The sequence below is a fragment of the Mytilus galloprovincialis genome, chromosome 10 (genome assembly GCF_965363235.1).
Source record: "Mytilus galloprovincialis chromosome 10, xbMytGall1.hap1.1, whole genome shotgun sequence".
In the NCBI taxonomy this organism is placed as follows: Eukaryota; Metazoa; Mollusca; class Bivalvia; order Mytilida; family Mytilidae; genus Mytilus; species Mytilus galloprovincialis.
This window is the reverse complement of record NC_134847.1, coordinates 78349658-78367879: the sequence shown is the minus strand read 5'-3', so window position 1 is coordinate 78367879 and position 18222 is coordinate 78349658. Positions and strand designations below refer to the sequence as shown.

General features: G+C 32.5%; 1 protein-coding gene across 2 annotated transcripts in view; it reads left to right on the top strand.

The window, feature by feature from the left end:
• The first annotated feature begins 735 nt into the window (after window positions 1-735).
• LOC143048465 (protein mono-ADP-ribosyltransferase PARP14-like) overlaps window positions 736-18222 on the top strand; it is a 40499-nt gene continuing 23012 nt past the window's right edge. For both annotated transcript variants that reach the window (XM_076222153.1, XM_076222154.1), the window contains exons 1-9: window positions 736-1018; window positions 4249-4355; window positions 7094-7622; window positions 8021-8200; window positions 9905-10210; window positions 11923-12159; window positions 13280-13516; window positions 14445-16178; window positions 16956-17414. In XM_076222153.1, coding sequence (XP_076078268.1) covers window positions 829-1018; window positions 4249-4355; window positions 7094-7622; window positions 8021-8200; window positions 9905-10210; window positions 11923-12159; window positions 13280-13516; window positions 14445-16178; window positions 16956-17414 — 3979 coding nt within the window. In that variant the 5' untranslated portion in view covers window positions 736-828. The remainder of the gene's footprint in view (window positions 1019-4248; window positions 4356-7093; window positions 7623-8020; window positions 8201-9904; window positions 10211-11922; window positions 12160-13279; window positions 13517-14444; window positions 16179-16955; window positions 17415-18222) is intronic.

The following is an 18222-nucleotide window of genomic DNA, read 5'->3' as shown; positions in this document are numbered from 1 at the left end:
TATCTATCCAACTTTACATATTGTTTTCTTTTACTTAAATAGCTGTCTATCAAGCCTAAAGCTGTTTCAGATAACCCATACGACTTTAGTTTTAAAATTAATAAATTATGAGGAAGGCAATCACAGTCTGCACCAAAAACTCTTTCAACCACTAGTCCGTAGACCAATATTCTGACATTTTTCTTATTTGGCCAAACAAAGTTTTGCAAAAACTTACTAGTCCGAATGAAATTTTACTAGTCTGGGGCATCGGACTAGTGGCTAACCGTGCAGACTGCAATCAAAGGCTTTCGAGAGGTCCATCAACACAGCAGCAATATATTGATTATCATCAATAGCTTTCTTCCAATCCTCAATGATTTTCAAAAGTGCGAAAGAAGCACGTTATATTAGAATTAAAACAAAATGTTAGGCCGGATATCATGGATATATTACAGTGTATTAAATGTCTTCCTTCTTACGCCATAACCAATGGTGTTGCTCCATACCTACTAAAGGAGGAACGTGCAGAACATACATGTATACATACATTACTAAAAAAAAATCTGACCCATCCCCCTTTTTTCCAGAAAATGTTTGGCAATGTTTTGAGTTACGACCAACTATGTGAAGAAAAGAAAAAACTCAGATAACCTATAATGTTGATACATAGTGTATAATGCTACTGAAGTATTAAAATTATCTGTTTAAACTGGTCTAGTTTTTATTTTTCATTTCCGGGGACGAAACTAAGTTATTTAAGTTTCTCGCCACTTCTTAAAAACGAAAGTGGAAGACGATGGGAAACATGGGAAAAACATCACCGTAGTTGAAGTTCTATTTTAGAAGATGGACAATGCTGAAATACGACAGATAATTTGTGAAAAATGTATTGTAGTTAGAGGTTTCAACAATGAAATTCAATTTCATCAAATACAGAAAAGTTTTCCCGAATCCAAAAGGATAAACTTGGCGACAAGAACCGCTACACTACCATCCAGGGATAAAGAATGGATTATTCAGTTGCAGTCTGTGACAGGTGTGTTAATCACCTCTAAAACTTGTTGACTTATAACTAAACTGAGATCGTAAAGATGTCTTAATAAATAGCTTTTCAACAAAAATAACATTCTACTTTCGTTTTGACAGTTTTTAAAAGAATAATTTTAAAATATTTGACATATTTGTATAATTTAAGTATGGCATTGTAAGGCAATCAACATATGAGAACTGTAAATATGAATGTATTTTATTAGGAATTTTTTATATGCCCGTGTAAATTTTGAAGGGACATATCGTATACAAATGTCTGTTTGTCCTTTTGTCCATCCATCTGTCCTTTCGTCTGTCTGTCTGTCTGTCGCACCGTATCACAAAAAGGATTTATGATTATTGCTTCAAACTTTACACTTCTTAGATTTATGAATCTTATTATCTGCACACATTTTGGTGATGATTCAAAATTTTGTTTTTAATAGAGCTATTGAGTTTTTTGTAAAAAAAAAAGGGGGTTTTCATATGTCATGCTGTATCTTAGAAACAATTTATGATTATTGCATAAAACTTCACACACAAGACAATAATTTAAAAAAGCTATGAGCATTTTCATGAAAATTTTGTGAATTGCTTATATCTATTGAGGTAAGCTACCTGTTAATTTTTATAATTTTCTGATGTGACGTTGAGAAGTTATTGAACTTTTTTCTTTGAAAACATGAAGGGGGTATCATGTGCTCACAGCACAGCTGTTTATTTGCTTTGATGCCTTAAGGTCCAAATAATTATGACGTCTTGTAAGGCTATTTTATTTTTTGCTTTGACGCCTTACAGCAAAAAATAAAATAGCCTTTCTAGATGTCATAATTATTCGGAATTAAGATTTATCAGTAATTCGTATATTTTCCCTTTGATCTTACTGCGTAATATTTTCGAGTATCAATGTACTGGCTGTATCACTGAAAATATTAGGCAATACATTGTGTGACGTCATAATTACCGATAAACAGAATAATAGGTAGTTTCGTTTTTGATACTGACTATATCATGTGGGATATCTTAACTCGCCCTAACGGGCTCGTCTAGATATTCCACATGATATAGACAGTATCAAAAACGAAACTACCTATTATTCTATATATTCATGTATGCTACATATATTTATCATATGTTTAGTAGTAAATACAGGTGCTTCGTTTCAACAACAAAAAGATATGTCAAAGGTGCTATGTACATTCACTTCAAACCAAGATAGTACTACAGATATTAATCAGAATACTATTCAACCAGGTGATAATACTGCTAACTTGAATAATGTTGATACAATTCCTGATGATGATGATGACATGGTTTTAGTAAGAGCGTCGCAAGAAATGATAGAAAACACACTGCTTGACATAGAAAACTTCTAAAATTATGAAGTACTTGATATTCATAATGATATACATGTAGATAATTGCAAGAAATCTAGCAACTTAGTTAAAAAAAAACACTGATATGTCTGTCCGTATCTCTGAGAATTATTCCGTGCCGTCCATTCTCCAAGGTGCTACTGTAAAGGGGAATGTTATAATTAATTATGGAAATCCCATTGAAGAAAAAGAAAATTATCAGAGACAAACCCAGAAAAAAAGAAAATGGGTCATTTATGACAGTAGTGATTCTGACTAAAGTGTTTTTATTCTATATTCTTGTTATTAAATTGTTGATTTATTGTTACTTTTTTTATTATTTATTTACAGGTTTTTTTAAAATGTGTTTTATACAGTACAACCATATTACTAAAGGAGGATAAAAAGAACTCATTGAAATAGTATCATACAAAACTCAAACAAATAACAAAAATATACAATAAACAAAATATTTCTATGGGCAACAGGACCTAAATTGTAAGGTAACCAACGTGCCTCGGATGGAGAAGTAATTCCTATTTCTAATAAAGTTTATACAACATGGCAAACAAAAATCCGAAGGTAATTCCTGTCCAGGTGCTCTGGATCAGTAAGCGATTCCTTTATACTCTCCTGTTTAAACATATAATAAAGTGTATAATACATGGCAAAATCCGTATCACATGCCGTATCACCCTCGACCAATATCAGCCCTTGGGCCTAAGAATAATACCCTTTCCATGTATTATTCTCTAAATATACTCCATGTTGAAGCTTTTCAGTTAAGAGGGTCGTAATGGGGGTACCTTCATGACAAATAAAGGTAAAAATTCTTGCTAAATGATGTTAACGGTTATTTTTAGTGGATGACCATAAAATTAAAATTTTTTTTTAGATGATAAAAAAAAATCTACTGATTTTAACAAATCAGGTTAATTTCCCCCCTGAAGTAATGGTAATAATAATTATAAGAGACCTCTGGTGAATCATGTTAAGGATATTTTGACAATCAAGATAAAATTTTAACTAATTTGACGCTAAAGGTAGCTGAAAAATACATGTACCTGTTTGATGCCTGACATTAAAAGGCAATTGAAAAACATCATCTCGAATGAATGTGGTTGTTGGTTTAAAATCTTCCAACCAAGAACATAGTACCAATTTTATGTAACAGTGACTATACAATGATGTTCGATTATGACTTTCTTGTATTCTCACTCTTCTTAAAAATAACATTCTCTCAGTCTAGTAAGGTAAGAAAGAAAGTTGTCACAAAATAAGTAAGGTAATAGCAAAAATTTCAGGAAATAGTTATAATAAATATGAATATTAAACTATCAAAAAGTGAAAGTAATAACTGACTGAATATCTGCTTTGATGACTTAAATTACAGAGAAAACTAGAAATAAAAAGACATTTTAATGAATCTCAAAGTATTGTTCATAATCATGATAATCTAACATAAAATATTCTAAAGCAAAATGGTTAGAAAAAATAAATAAATATTCCTGTATATATATGGCTTTGCGAATGTTACAGGTATTGTACATGTTGTATTAGCTAAGGCTTTCATAAATCTAGAGAGTTGTAAGAATATCTCTGAACTGCCTGAAGCATGCAATCATTCTTAACAGAAGTTTCCTAAGAAAGGCATTGCTTCATTTACACTTTCATTGTGGATTCATAACAAATTGGTTGATATGAACTGTCTAATTAAGTTCACAAGTAGTGATAAGTTGATTGTGTTAATATAGAAATGCAGGTTTCTTGAACATATTTAAGGATATTAATGTCCCAAAAATAACAAAACATCATATCAATTTGATCACTACTGATCTTTAAGAAAATGATTGCATAACAAGATTTTATCTATTATTTCCAGATGCTCAGAAATATATAGAAGAAGTAAGAATAAAAAAGTGTCCAGAAGGTCTATTGGACATCAGTGATTGTAAACTGCCATGTGATATCCCAGATGCATGGCTACAGGTTTGTTATAGATTGCATCCATTATTGATTTTATAATGTGACTTAGATGTTGATTTAAACTTTGAGAAAATGTAAAATATATCATATTTGATTGCCCTATAGATCAGAAAAATAACATATCTGTTCAACAATGAGTGTCAGAAAAATTAGCTTTATTTGGCGTGAAATATCCAAATTAAATCTCTTTAGACAATGTAGTACGTAGTGTATATACTAATATATGAACACTGTAAATAAGTTCAAGCTTCTTTCCTGGTTTTAACTAGTACGTCATATATGATTAAAGTAGGTTTGTGTCTGCTTGATTGTCTGTGTGTCTGTCTGTTTGTGGGAAAGACATGAGGTACACAACTTTTATCAAACTTTTCTTGGCGTCTATGAAAGTAAATGATTTTATATTTGGTCTGTAGCTTGATAATGTTGAGATGTAGCCGGTTAGCAATTTAAAATTGAGAATGGAAATGGGGAATGTGTCAAAGAGGCAACAACCCGACCAAATAAAAAACAACAGCAGAGGGTCACCAACAGGTCTTCAATGTAGCGAGAAATTCCCGCACCCGGAGGCGTCCTTCAGCTGGCCCCTAAACAAATATATACTAGTCCAGTGATAATGAACGCCATACTAATTTCCAAATTGTACACAAGAAACTAAAATTAAAGTAACACAAGACTAACAAAGGCCAGAGGCTCCTGACTTGGGACAGGCGCAAAAATGCGGTGGGGTTAAACATGTTTGTGAGATCTCAACCCTCCCCCTATACCTCTAACCAATGTAGAAAAGTAAACGCATAACAATACGTACATTAAAATTCAGTTCAAGAGAAGTCCGAGTCTGATGTCAGAAGATGTAACCAAAGAAAATAAACAAAATGACAATAATACATAAATAACAACAGATTACTAGCAGTTAACTGACATGCCAGCTCCAGACTTCAATTAAACTGACTGAAAGATTATGATTTCATCATATGAACATCAGGCACAATCCTTCCCGTTAGGGGTTTAGTATCATACCATCATAACATATATGAGAAGAACATAACCCGTGTCATGCCAACAACTGTTTTTAGAATAAATGTGTTTAGTTCCGATGCAAAGACCTTATCAGTGACTCAATATTAACGCCAAAATATGCAATCTTTAATGACTTGACAACAGTATCGTAATTATATCCCTTCTTAATAAGTCTATTCAAAGGTTTTGTAAGTATCTGAGGTGAATACTGACACCTTTGTGCTTTATAAAGTATATTTCCATAAAATATTGGATGTGAAATACCTGAACGTATTAGAAGTCTGCATGTTGAGCTATATTTACGAATGATGTCTTTATACCGATGATAAAATTTAGTAAATGTTTTGACTAGTTTGTGATATTGAAAACCCTGGTGTAATAATTTTTCAGTAATACATAAATTTCACTCGTTAAAATCTAAAACATTGTTACATACACGAGCGAATCGTACAAGTTGAGATATATAAACACCGTAAGATGGTGACAAGGGAACGGCACCATCTAAAAACGGATAATTAACGATAGGAAATGAAAAATCATCCCTTTTATCATAAATTTTAGTATTCAGCTTTCCATTAGTGATATAGATATCAAGATCGAGAAAAGGGCAGTGGTCATTGTTAGTATTAGCTTATTTAAAGTAAGTTCAACAGGATAAATTTCGTTAATATACATACTGAAGTCGTCATTATTGAGAGCCAAAATATCATCCAAATATCTAAAAGTATTATTAAATTTGTTTATCAGATGTTGTTTCGATGGGTCTTTGCTTATTTTTGTCATAAATTGTAACTCATAACAATACAAAAACAGGTCCGCAATAAGTGGTGCACTGTTAGTGCCCATTGGAATTCCGATAATCTGACGATATACTGAATCCCCAAAGCGAACAAAAATGTTATCTAGTAAAAATTCAAGGGCATATATAGTATCAAAGCATGTCCAATTAACATAGTTTTTTGTTTATTGCTACTAAAAAATTACCTAACAGAGTTTGAACATATATATTCACATTCTGATTTTTTGAATGCCCATTTAATTAGGTGTGTGAATTTTTTCTTAATGAGCATGTGAGGCAATGTGGTATACAGGGTAAAAAAATCAAAACTTTGAACAGATTCAAAATCACCAATATAAGCATGCAATTTATCAAATACTTCCAACGAGTTCTTGACACTCCAAAAGTAATTTATTCCACTATTTTCGAAGGCCTTATTTGAACAATATTGTCAGGTTTTTAATTGTACCAAGTGTGCTGGTAAGAAGGATAGACAATTTAGTAGTTGAACAATGGCTTGAAGACGAAATAAATCTATATTTGTAAGGGGTTTTGTGTAGCTTCGGAAGCCAATACATAGTTGGGACTTTCATTGTATTTGGCTCTGCTTGTAAAGCGGTGGCTAAAAGTATACTTGTATACTTCTTTCAACGACAGGACATATTATGGTATACTCCATCTTGCTTGTCCATTCAATAAACACTTTGAACAACATCTCAGGTTCACTTTAACCAATTATTATATAACTTTAACACAACATTAGAATTGATTGAAGAATTCTTTTTCTTCTTCTTCGGAAAGTAAGGATTTTCACCTTTTATTTTACATATATATATATATATATACTAAAAGTAAATAATATTAATGATGAGAAAAAGTATTCAGAAAGTTTTATCAAATGATTTAGAAAATATATATTTCTAACTTTTTTTTTGTAATGTTTTAGGATGAAGTTATACCTGAAAAGTCAGCAAGATCACCCAAGCATGTGTCACCAGGGACAATACAGCCACCACCGTATTCTCCCACAGATCCATCAGTACCCCCTTCACAGGATTCCCCTAGTGCCCATGGATTTCCATTATATGATCCAAATCCACATAACCCTTACCCCCATGGGTATTATCCATATAGAATGCCAATGAATCCCTATCATCCTGGAAGGTCTGGAAACGAACATCTCCCACAGGACCAATACAGGCCCCATCATGCTGACCAGTGGGGTCAATATCCAGGATATTACCCACCTGGTCCTTATAGTTCCTATTCAGGATATGGCTATCATCCTCCATCAAATTTTGATTTTCATCAACCAGTTCAACAGCTTCCTGTTCAGGAAAATCCTAATCAATACAGACAAGGAAATGAAAACCAGGGAAATACAACTTATCAATCTTCATCTTCTGAAACTGTACAGGAGGAAAATGATGTGAAGTCAGATGGAGAGGAAGACATAGATGAAGAAAAAATAGAGGGTAAAAGTTTATTATGTTAACATTTATCTATACATTTTGGTTGTTTCAAAGATAACATTGTGTTCACTCCTTTAGATATAAATATTTCAATACAAAAATGTCCTTATAGTTTAATTTTAAAATATGTCCTTGTTAGAGTTCAGTATTGCATATTACTATCCTAGTCCTATCAATGAACCTGTATCCAGGTTGTCCTGTTTTAGATTGATCTCAGAGGAACATGATAACATATTGAGGGTAAACTACTATTTCAATTTCTATATTTATTGAGAGAAAGTATAATTGCACATACAACATACTGAAGAAACTAGAACACAATCAAATGACTATGTAGATGCTTGGATTATTGTTTACAGTGGTACATGTCACAAGTTTTATGTAAGTCATCTTTTTCTCAGATGAACCTGCCCAGACAACAACAAACATGCTTAAAGTGACCAAGTTACCATCAGATACCACAGAAGATGGTTTACGATTTTTCTTTGAGAACAGGAGAAAGTTTGGTGGAGGTGATGTACAGGATGTAGAGTATGATGAAGATACAAAGACGGCCATTGTTACCTTTGAGGAAGATGAAGGTAAATTTAATAATGGTTCAAAAAATTCATGTGAGATATTTTTGTCAGTATAGTTAGATTGTCATTGAATTAATTAGATTCTATATATAAAGTATTGGATGTTTAATTATGTAGGTTCGGTAAGGGCTAAATTTGGCCTCAAATTCAAGGTTCATTTTACGAAAGATTTTGGACACTTTTTAAACACTTAAGTGTCTATGTCAATTGTTTAATGTGAAAGATTTTAACTGATTTGGTCCTTAAAATTGCTCCGATTCAAGCTTAAATATGAAAAATCAATCAAATATGCCAAAAAATGTCACTTTTCAGATGGTTTTTGTCAAAAATGAAAGTTGCCGCATCAGTGTTCATCCTCAATCTTTATATATGTTATGTATTATCATCAAATACAACTGACATTTCAATATTAAGAATGAACACAAATGCGGCCACTTTCATTTAAGATGGAAACCTTCAAAAATTTAACTAAAATGCTAAAATTGTGAAGAATTCAGTAATTTAGCATGACTTAATGATTCTAGTACTCAATACATGTGCATTTTATTATCAAAAACAGCCCATGTCTATGTTGCAGAAGCATTCTACTTTCCAATAAATAACTAAAAGTTTACATTTTAACAATTTTGTAAAAATGCTATATTTTTGGGCCAAAAAAGGGTCTTACTGGACCTACTCCTTTGCTGGACATCTGACAGCCTTTTTTTTTGGTTTTGTGCTTTGGCTGTAAAGGGTCAGTCTGAGCTATTCTCATCACTCAGTATCTATTACTAATCATTGTTGGCTGTTAAATTGATTGCTGTTCTCTAACTTTAGCTTACCTCTCAACCAACTATTATTAAACTTATACAGAATGCTAATTATAACAAAACACAGATTAAGCTTGGCTTTGGTAGGCTTCACTTTTACCCTTACAGAGTTATGCCTCTTTTCAAATGGAAGAATTGCTGAATTTTCATTCCTGTTCACTAACTTAAGTTTGTTTCAACCAAAATGTTATAAAACTTACTCATTGGCAAACATACCACATCCTCTTTTTTTTTTTTTTATATTTGAACAGCTTGAGTCGCTCACCTGAATCTACTTGCATTTTCAACACTCAAGCTGTTCAAATATAAAAAAAAAGAGGATGTGGTATGTTTGCCAATGAGACAACTCTCCACAAGAAACCAAAATAACCCAGAAATTAACAACTATAGGTCTACGTATGGCCTTTAACAATGAGTAAAGCCCATACAGCATAGTCAGCTATAAGAGGCCCCTAAATGACAATGTAAAACAATTCTAAAAAGAAAACTAACAGCCTAATTTATGTACAAAAATTAAACGAAAAACAAATATGTAACACATAAACAAACGACAACAACTGTATTACAGGCTCCTGACTTGGGACAGACACATACATACAGAATGTAGCGGGGTTAAACAAAGCCTGAAATTTGCTGGTTTCATCGCTTATAACAGAAAAAGTTTTATTAATCTCAACGACTCAACCCCCTGGTAATTGTTATATACTTTCACTTTCAATAAGTACTTATACCCAACTGATTACCAAAATCATTCTTTACTTGCAAGCCCTAATGCACATCAAAAGCTATATATTTTTTTTTAAATTTGTTTCCTGAAAAATAAAAATAAAAGGTGAAAATATATATCAGTATGGCATATTTAAAAGTGTCTTGATTATTTGACATCTGTATTTTTCAGCTGTTGACATAGTATTACAGAAAATACCAATTTTATTCAATAAAAAAGTTATCAATGTGGAAGCCCACATTGTTGGTGCAGAATCTACAACAGATGTACCTGAAGAAGAACCAGATGACTATAGTCAAAATACTGGTGAACAAGTTCCCATATGCTCAATAGAGGTCCGTGGAATGAAGGAAAATACAACGCAGGACACTATCATGTATTACTTTGAGTCTAAGAAAGGTGCTAAAGCAGATGTGGAAACTATAGAATTTGTAGAAGACAAGAATATGTATATTGTCACATTTGAAACTGAAGAAGGTAAAACAACTTTATTTTGCAGCCCTATCTAGTTCATTTCACAGCGATTTAATTTTTGTGATTCTCAAATTTATTTGTTGTAGTTAAGGGAGGCTTGAGGGTATAAAAATTTCAGAAAAAAATTAAACATTTGTTTTTCATTTCAAATTTTATTTATTACCTTTTGTAGTTGTTACTTTATCATATGGTACAAAAATCATTCAAAACAATCAATTTGTGTTGGCCCCAGGTGACTTTTAAAATGTATGCATCATTGAAAAAGTTCCAAATTATCTCCCTTTGGTGGAAATATGCTTTTTTTTTGGCTTTAAAATTGAAATATTTTTTTTAACTCATCGATAACCTATATTTTTTAATATAATTTCCATATAAGCTGTACTTAAACTAAATTATTGTAAAATTTAAGCGATTTCTGTAATAAATTTCTTTTTTTTATCTCGATACTACCTTTATTTCTCCTATTCCTTCAACAGAAAAGAATTACCTTTACAAAAATGTATGCTTCTTTCGAAGGCAGATTTTGAGGGCAAATGAACGGTGACCCCACTTTTTTATTTTATTTTTCTATTAACTATAAGATAAAGTTCATTTATAGAAAAATATAGAGAAATCCTAAATAAATGATTTAGACCCGCGAACCCCCTTAAGTTAGAAAAATTCAATTTTTACATATTTGATGTAATTAAAATTCGCGATGTTTTTCTACTTGTGAAAGTCGCGAAAATTAGTTAAAAGTTTAACCTAGTAAACAAAATTCTGTATGATTTAATGAGACTTGGATTTGGTCAGAATAATTGAAAAAATATTTCAGGACCCCTATAATTTTATATAATGGATATCAAATTTGTAATTGCTACAAAATAAGGGTAAAGCTCAGAGATCCTTATTTTCTCTCTGTTTTTAAAGTTCACCAAATAAAGTTATATTTTCCTACACTGTACTAATATTGCATATTCTATTTGTTTCAGTAAGCCTGGTAAGATTCATAAACATATTTTCCTAACAAATGTTATCAATTTAAACCATTTTTCCTTTATGTGTATACTTGACATTCAAGATGACCTCCAATGATTTTAAGGTAAACAAAAGTTGGTCTGAATTTATTACATCAACTTAAAGCCTTCAATACTGGCTACTATTAGTTTAGATAGAACATAATGATTAAACTTGCATACAATTTGATAGAACTGAGACCTATCTAGCTAATGGCAGATATCAAGCAGCTATATTTAGGAGATAACTGTATTGTATTTTAAGCTCAGACAGCATCAATCAGTGATTTGATGGTCACAAATTAAGTTAACTGGTGACGCGAGGACAGTAAACGGGTATTTGCAACCATCAAATCACCAATTGATGCGGCTGGAGCTTAAAATACAATATTGTTATCTCCATTCTGATGAAACTGACAGAAAACAACGTTAAAACATGTATTTAAATTCTGTTATATAACATCTATTCTTGCATGTATGTTCCATAGGATCAATTGTCAATTGAAGCCATGCAAATTAGTGTTGTGATCCAATCAAAGTGAACATTACAAACGTTGTTGCATTAGAATTATCATTATAATTAATATTATTTATTAATATATAAGGTATATGAGAAATACTGTTATACATTCAAGTTAGAAGCCTTAATCTTTAATCAATGATCTGAAACAAAAATGTGTAGGAATGGTTTGCTGATAAACATTAAATTTATTATTTCAGCGGTTGATACTGTCTTGTCAAAGAGTCATATAGTAGATAGTGCCAAATTACAAGTAAAAAGACATGTTCCACTCAAAAGATATCCAAATAAAGCATTAGTCAAAGGGTTTAGCCCAAACACAACCAAAGACGGAATAATAAACTTTCTTGAAGCCAGGACAAAATTTGATGTGGAGGAAGTAGACTTTGGTGATGAGGATTCTGGGAAGGCTATTGTTACATTTTGTGAACTGATAGGTTTGTAATATTAACCATTAATATATATGGACAGTTATTAGGGACATAAAAATAAAGAGATCTGTCTGTCCGTCTTTCTGGACTTGTTAGAGCTTAAATATATCCTAGATTTATCATAGGCGGATCCAGGGGGGGGGGGGGCCTGGGAGGCCCAGGCCCCCCTTTCGTGGGAAAAATTTGGTTGATTATATAGGGAATCATTGAAGCATGACTGGAGCGGGCCCCCCCCTTAGGAAAAGTTCTGGATCTGCCACTGTTTCAACAATTTGTCTTGGATGAGTTTGATAATCAGTGCTGATCAATTTAGAAAAAAAGTGTTATTCCCCTTGACAACATTGATAAGGTGCACAAATGCATTAATTGTAAGCCCTCTCACTTGTACAATTCTTGCTAGAATATTATAAAAGTTTTATCATTGGTTTATATAAGCAATATTCAAACAAGTTTGAAAATCAGTGCTAATCGATTATTTTTTAAAGAGTTACGCCCCTTGGAAATATTAATTATAAGGAAAATTGCATTCTAGAGCTCTAATGTTTACAATTTGAGCCAGATATTTATGAAATTTATATTATATGTTTACTTCATCAATGTCTTTGAAAAATAAAAAAATCAAGGCTGATCAATTCATTTTGAAGGAGTTATGCCCCTTGGAAATATTGATTATATGGAAAATTGCATTGTTAGCGCTCTTAATATTGCTAGAATTTAATTAAACTTCTACCATAGGTTATATATATATCAGTAATCTATGGAAATGTAAAATATAATGGAAATCACAATACACTTCCTCTGAAGCCGTTATTTATTTTTCTAAGGTATTTATAAAAAGTTTGAAAAATTGAAAAAAGTAGCTTTTTTTTTATTGCCCTTGTCATGCTTGTACCTTGGAATGCTTGGATATATAGAATATGTGCAATGTGAGTTGTGGGATTTAGGAAATCTATTCTTTGATTGAGATGAAGAAGAGAACTGTTCTTTTGTATCGGTATTTTTTTGGGCATGTAAGGATTCGGTTCAATGAATCACTTCTTTTTCATCGATATATATACTACATGTAAAATAAAAAGTTTTTGAGATATTTTGATCTTCACCACATGGATTGTATTTCTTTTCCAAGACATTGAAGATATCCAGACAGCCTGTAAGAAGAGAGCATTAGATGGCAGCTACCTAACAGTTCACCCTGTGGTTGTGACAAACTGTATTGTAGTCAGAGCTTTCAGTGAGAAAACAACAGAAAGTGGACTGGAATATTACTTTGATAATAAAAGGAAATCTGGTGTAGAGGGCGTCGCTGATGTAAAGATGAACAGAGATGACAATTGTTGTGTTATATACTTTGAAAATGCAGAAGGTAGATAAAGCCATATCAAATAATAATTAAGGAGAGATGGTCCTTCAAAAAGATTTAAAAACAATTTTCATGCTTTTGCCGATTATTTCAAAAACTATAACGAAAAGATAAAATCTAGATCTGGATTTAGCAGCCAAAATGATCAGCTATACAATTTATACAACAAAACTAATATGACCTACACTAAAAATGTATAAGTTGACTTTATATATGAGTTGCTGCCCTTGAAAAACATTTGTGTTTCTTATTTTGAAAATTTTAATAAATACTTACTAGTTAGCAAGTACACATGTTACACATGTGCCCTATGACATGATCATTCTAATTTTAATGCCAAATAAGAGTTTTGACCCCAATTTCATGGTTCACTGACCATAGAACATGATAGTGCAAATTTCAGGTTAAAGTTTTTGGTCAAGGTAGTTTTTGATGAAGTTGAAGTCCAATCAACTTGAAACTTAGTAAACATGTTCCCTATGATATGATCTGTCTAATTTAAATGCCAAATTAGAGATTTTATCCCAATTTCAAGGTCCACTAAACATAGAAAATGATAGTGCGAATGGGGCATCCATGTACTATGGACACATTCTTGTTCAGGCTCTCCTAGAAGCTTTTATTGTCCTTTCAATTTTGTGACTTTTTGTCTTGTGACTTTTTGTCTGTAATCTTTAACACTATGTCAATACTCTTGATTTAAAGATTGGACATTATTCTGAATCGTATTAGAAAAGTATAGGATGTGTAAATGACTTGCTCATGTTGCATAAAGTTTGAAAAGTGGTTGCAAATTTCAATTTCAATTATTTAGTATTGTCTGAACCCATGCAATGCATCATACTTGATTTGTATAGACAGGGAATCAGTCAGTTCAAATATTTCGGATGCTTAATTACAATGTTACAGTTTACATATTCATGTATTGTAGATGCTCTGTTGGCCTGTAAGAGATCTCATACCATTGACAACTGCACACTGAAAGTACAAGTCTTCTATGATTGTCTGGGCATCCCAGCTGATAATGAAGGACCAAAGTTCAAACCATTGCCACCTTTAGTTATTACTGACATTAACAAATATAAAATACATTTTTTGAAAAACTCAGCTCATAAAAAGGTGACACTTGAAAAACAGTTGGAAAAATCTCATGCTAAAATAACTTGGCCAGTATCACCCAAAGAAAACAAAATAATTGTAGAATGCACGATAACAAAGGAAACAGAAGATTGTCGACAACTAGCAAAAACATGGGAAAAAGATACAAGAATGCTTGTTGATTCATTTGTGAACTTGTTAGTGACAGAGGTTCACTCTACACTACAAGAAGCTTGGGGTCCTGTCATGCAAAAACTACGGGAAATTCACATATCTGATCCTGATGGTGTTACAGTTAATTTGGAGAATCAACATACTTGTGAAATTATAATTACTGGCCTCTTGGACCCTGTAAAAGAAGTCTCTGATAAAGTTAAAAGAATAATTCATGATGTGTCAGAAGATCTTGATAGAAAAAGTCAATTAGTTCAAGAGGAAGTCAGTCTAAAACGTCACCAGTTGTTGGTTTTGTCATTTACTCATTTTGCAACCAAAATCAAACAAGAGTTTAAGCAAATGGAGGTTAAGATAGACATGAAAAAGCAAGCTATTACATTTTCAGGAATACCTGGAAACATCGGCAAAGCCAAGGTTACTATGTATGAAATGTTGGATAACATAGCATCAGCACCACTTGGTAAGAAATCACCAGGATACATTCAGTTTTTAAAAAGACAGGATGTAAAGAAATCAATAGCAGCAAAACACAAGAGCAGTAACCTGATTGGAGTTTGGGAAATCCAGAATAATTCCATTCTTATGTATTCAATGTCTGATGAAGAAGCCGTAGCTGCAGCAGACATTTTAAAAGACTGTGTGGTAGAGGTCAAGGTGGATGTTGACAATGTACAGAAATCCATGCTAAATTCTCAAAAATGGAAGCAACATGTACAGGCAATCCAGAATGAACTTGAGAGAAAATCAGTTATAGTTGAGATTGTCACAAACCAGCAAGGCCAAATAACTGTATATTGTAACACACAAGGTGAAGCTGGACAAATTAAAGAAAAGCTACAAGATTTTTTTCTTACAAATACAGAAAAAGAGATAACCATTGATTTACCACCTTCTCAGTTGAAATTTCTTCAGGAGGAAATGAAAGATGATGTAGAAAATCTGGAGAAAGATTTAAGGAAAAGAAACATCATTGTTGCTGTTAAGAGTGATGGTATACTAGTTAAAGGGAATGCAGAGGGAATAAAGGATGCTGAAGATGAAGTGGAAACTCTAGTACAGAAAATATATAAAACCAAACATTCTATGGACAAACCAGGTTTACAGGAGTTAATGAATAGTAACCAAGGAAAGACAAAACTGAAGCAAGTTAGCAAACAGGCGGGAGTTGTTATTAGTAGTGATAGTGATGAAGACAAAAGGTCATCAGGTCAAATTAGACGTAGAGGAGGTGCAGGTGCAGATGAGAGGGCAGTGTATTGTGGTGCTGGAGGTCAAGAGGTCATTGTGGTCAAGGGTGATATTACTGGTCTGGATGTTGATGTTATTGTCAATGCAGCTAATAAAGATTTGAATCATAGTGGGGGTCTTGCCAAGGTGCTGGTTAATAAAGGTAAGTAGCAGCTCTTCATTTTGTGGATAAGAAAGTACTTATTTGATACAACGTGTGCAGCCAAGAAACAACAAATTAATTTAAGAGAATCCTTATTATAAGTGTTGACATAATCTCACCAAAAGATTTTCTTGGTTTCTTGGGTGCACACATATTTTACCAATCTAAAAGATACTTAAAATTTGAATTAAAACAAGGAAAATCAAGAATTTAAAAAAAAATTCAAATTTCATTATGGTTTGTTGCCATAGTAACTCATTAAATGTAAAATTTGTTTTAATTTTCTGAATACTGTTTACCTTAGTCTGGTTAGGATAAATTTAAGCATAAGTGTGATTACTTTTAAACAGTTTACTGAACACAGGGATGTCACATTCATATAGACACATATTCTTGTATTCCCTTATCAAATGGCAAATTCAAAAGCTCAAACACATTAAACACATCAAACAAATGAATAACAACCTACCTTGTTACAGGTATTTTCTTATGTAGAAAATGGTGGATTGCTACTGGTTTTATAGCTTGCTAAAACTCTAACTTGTAAGACAGTCGCATCAAATTTCATAATATTGACAAAAATGCGTGAACAAAACAAATAGACAAACAAAGAGGAGCAAAATTGTGTTCTGAGCATATCTATTTGGCCTTTTGGAGTCTTACATAGTGTCAATGATTTGTAAGAAAAGCTTGAAAGAAAACCCTTTAATTATCAATGACAATTTACTTAGCTTTTGAAGTGATGCATTTAACTGAATTTTTTCTGTAATTTTATAGGTGGAAAAGGAATACAAGATGAATGTGACCAGTATATAAGTTATCACGGTCAGTTATCTGAGGGGGAATGTTTCGGATCTGGACCTGGAACATTAAAATGTCAGATGATTATCCATGCTGTAGGCCCAGTATGGCAGGGGGGTTCTAATAGAGAAGAAGACCTACTTCACAAATGTGTTGAAACAGCAATAGTTGAGACAGAACAAGCTCAGCACACCAGTATTGCAATCCCAGCTCTTTGTACAGGAATCTTTGGTTACCCAGCAAACCAGGCAACCAGAGTGATTGCCCAGGCAGTTCATGATTATTTAAGTAGTAATAGGGGCAGCACAGTTCAGAGAGTGTACCTTTGTGATGTCAATGAGAATTCTGTAGACCTATTTGTGAAGGCTGGGGACAAGGTATTTGGGAAGAGAGAAGATGGAAGAGGAAAAACACCATCACGTGCTGGTTATTCAGGTAAATTTACTTAATGTTTTAAAAATATCAGATGACTCTTAGTTAATCTTTTTCAAAGTGATGGAATGGCTTCCTTCGACAGTCTCTGTTATGCACGATCACAAAGAAATATCTTGATCATCAGACAATATTTAGATAAAATGTCAAAAATTGTAAAGATAGAAATACTCTGGATTGAACTTTTTCCTTAACTATACGTTTAAACAAGAAGACATCATTTTGTGTGTTGCATCTCTTCCTTCCACAATAAATTAATCATCATGTGTTTGTGTCCTATATGTACCATGGATAGTCCCATTTGTCATCCTCACTTATGATTATTCCGTTTTGGTTATTTTAGGAGAAAAACGATAATTTAGGTGTCATACCACCAATTACTCCCTCAAATTTAGAACGTATGTGAAAGTAGGCCTACTCGGACAAAAAAAAGTGCATTTGATGTCATTGTTCACCTAAACTAACTAACAAATTTGCAGAAATGAAAGTTTTGTTGAAAGAGAAATATATTAAGACCATTTTGAGCCAAAATTTACCTGTCTATGAGTTTGCATTAAAAATTGAGGATTAATGCGCTCCATAGTATACTAATTTAAGATTTCCAGAAAACCAGGGGTTATTTTTAGTGGTACCTCCTTTCGGAAGCTCTCTGCTTTCTTATATGATTTTGAATGTATGTTGAAAATTGGCATGCAGAAAGGTGACACCTGTACAATTCAGGATATACCTAGTTTCTATGAAGTTAAACTTACGGTAAAATATCGTCTTGGTACCTGTTTTGACGCGGACCAGAAATGACGCACCGATTTAG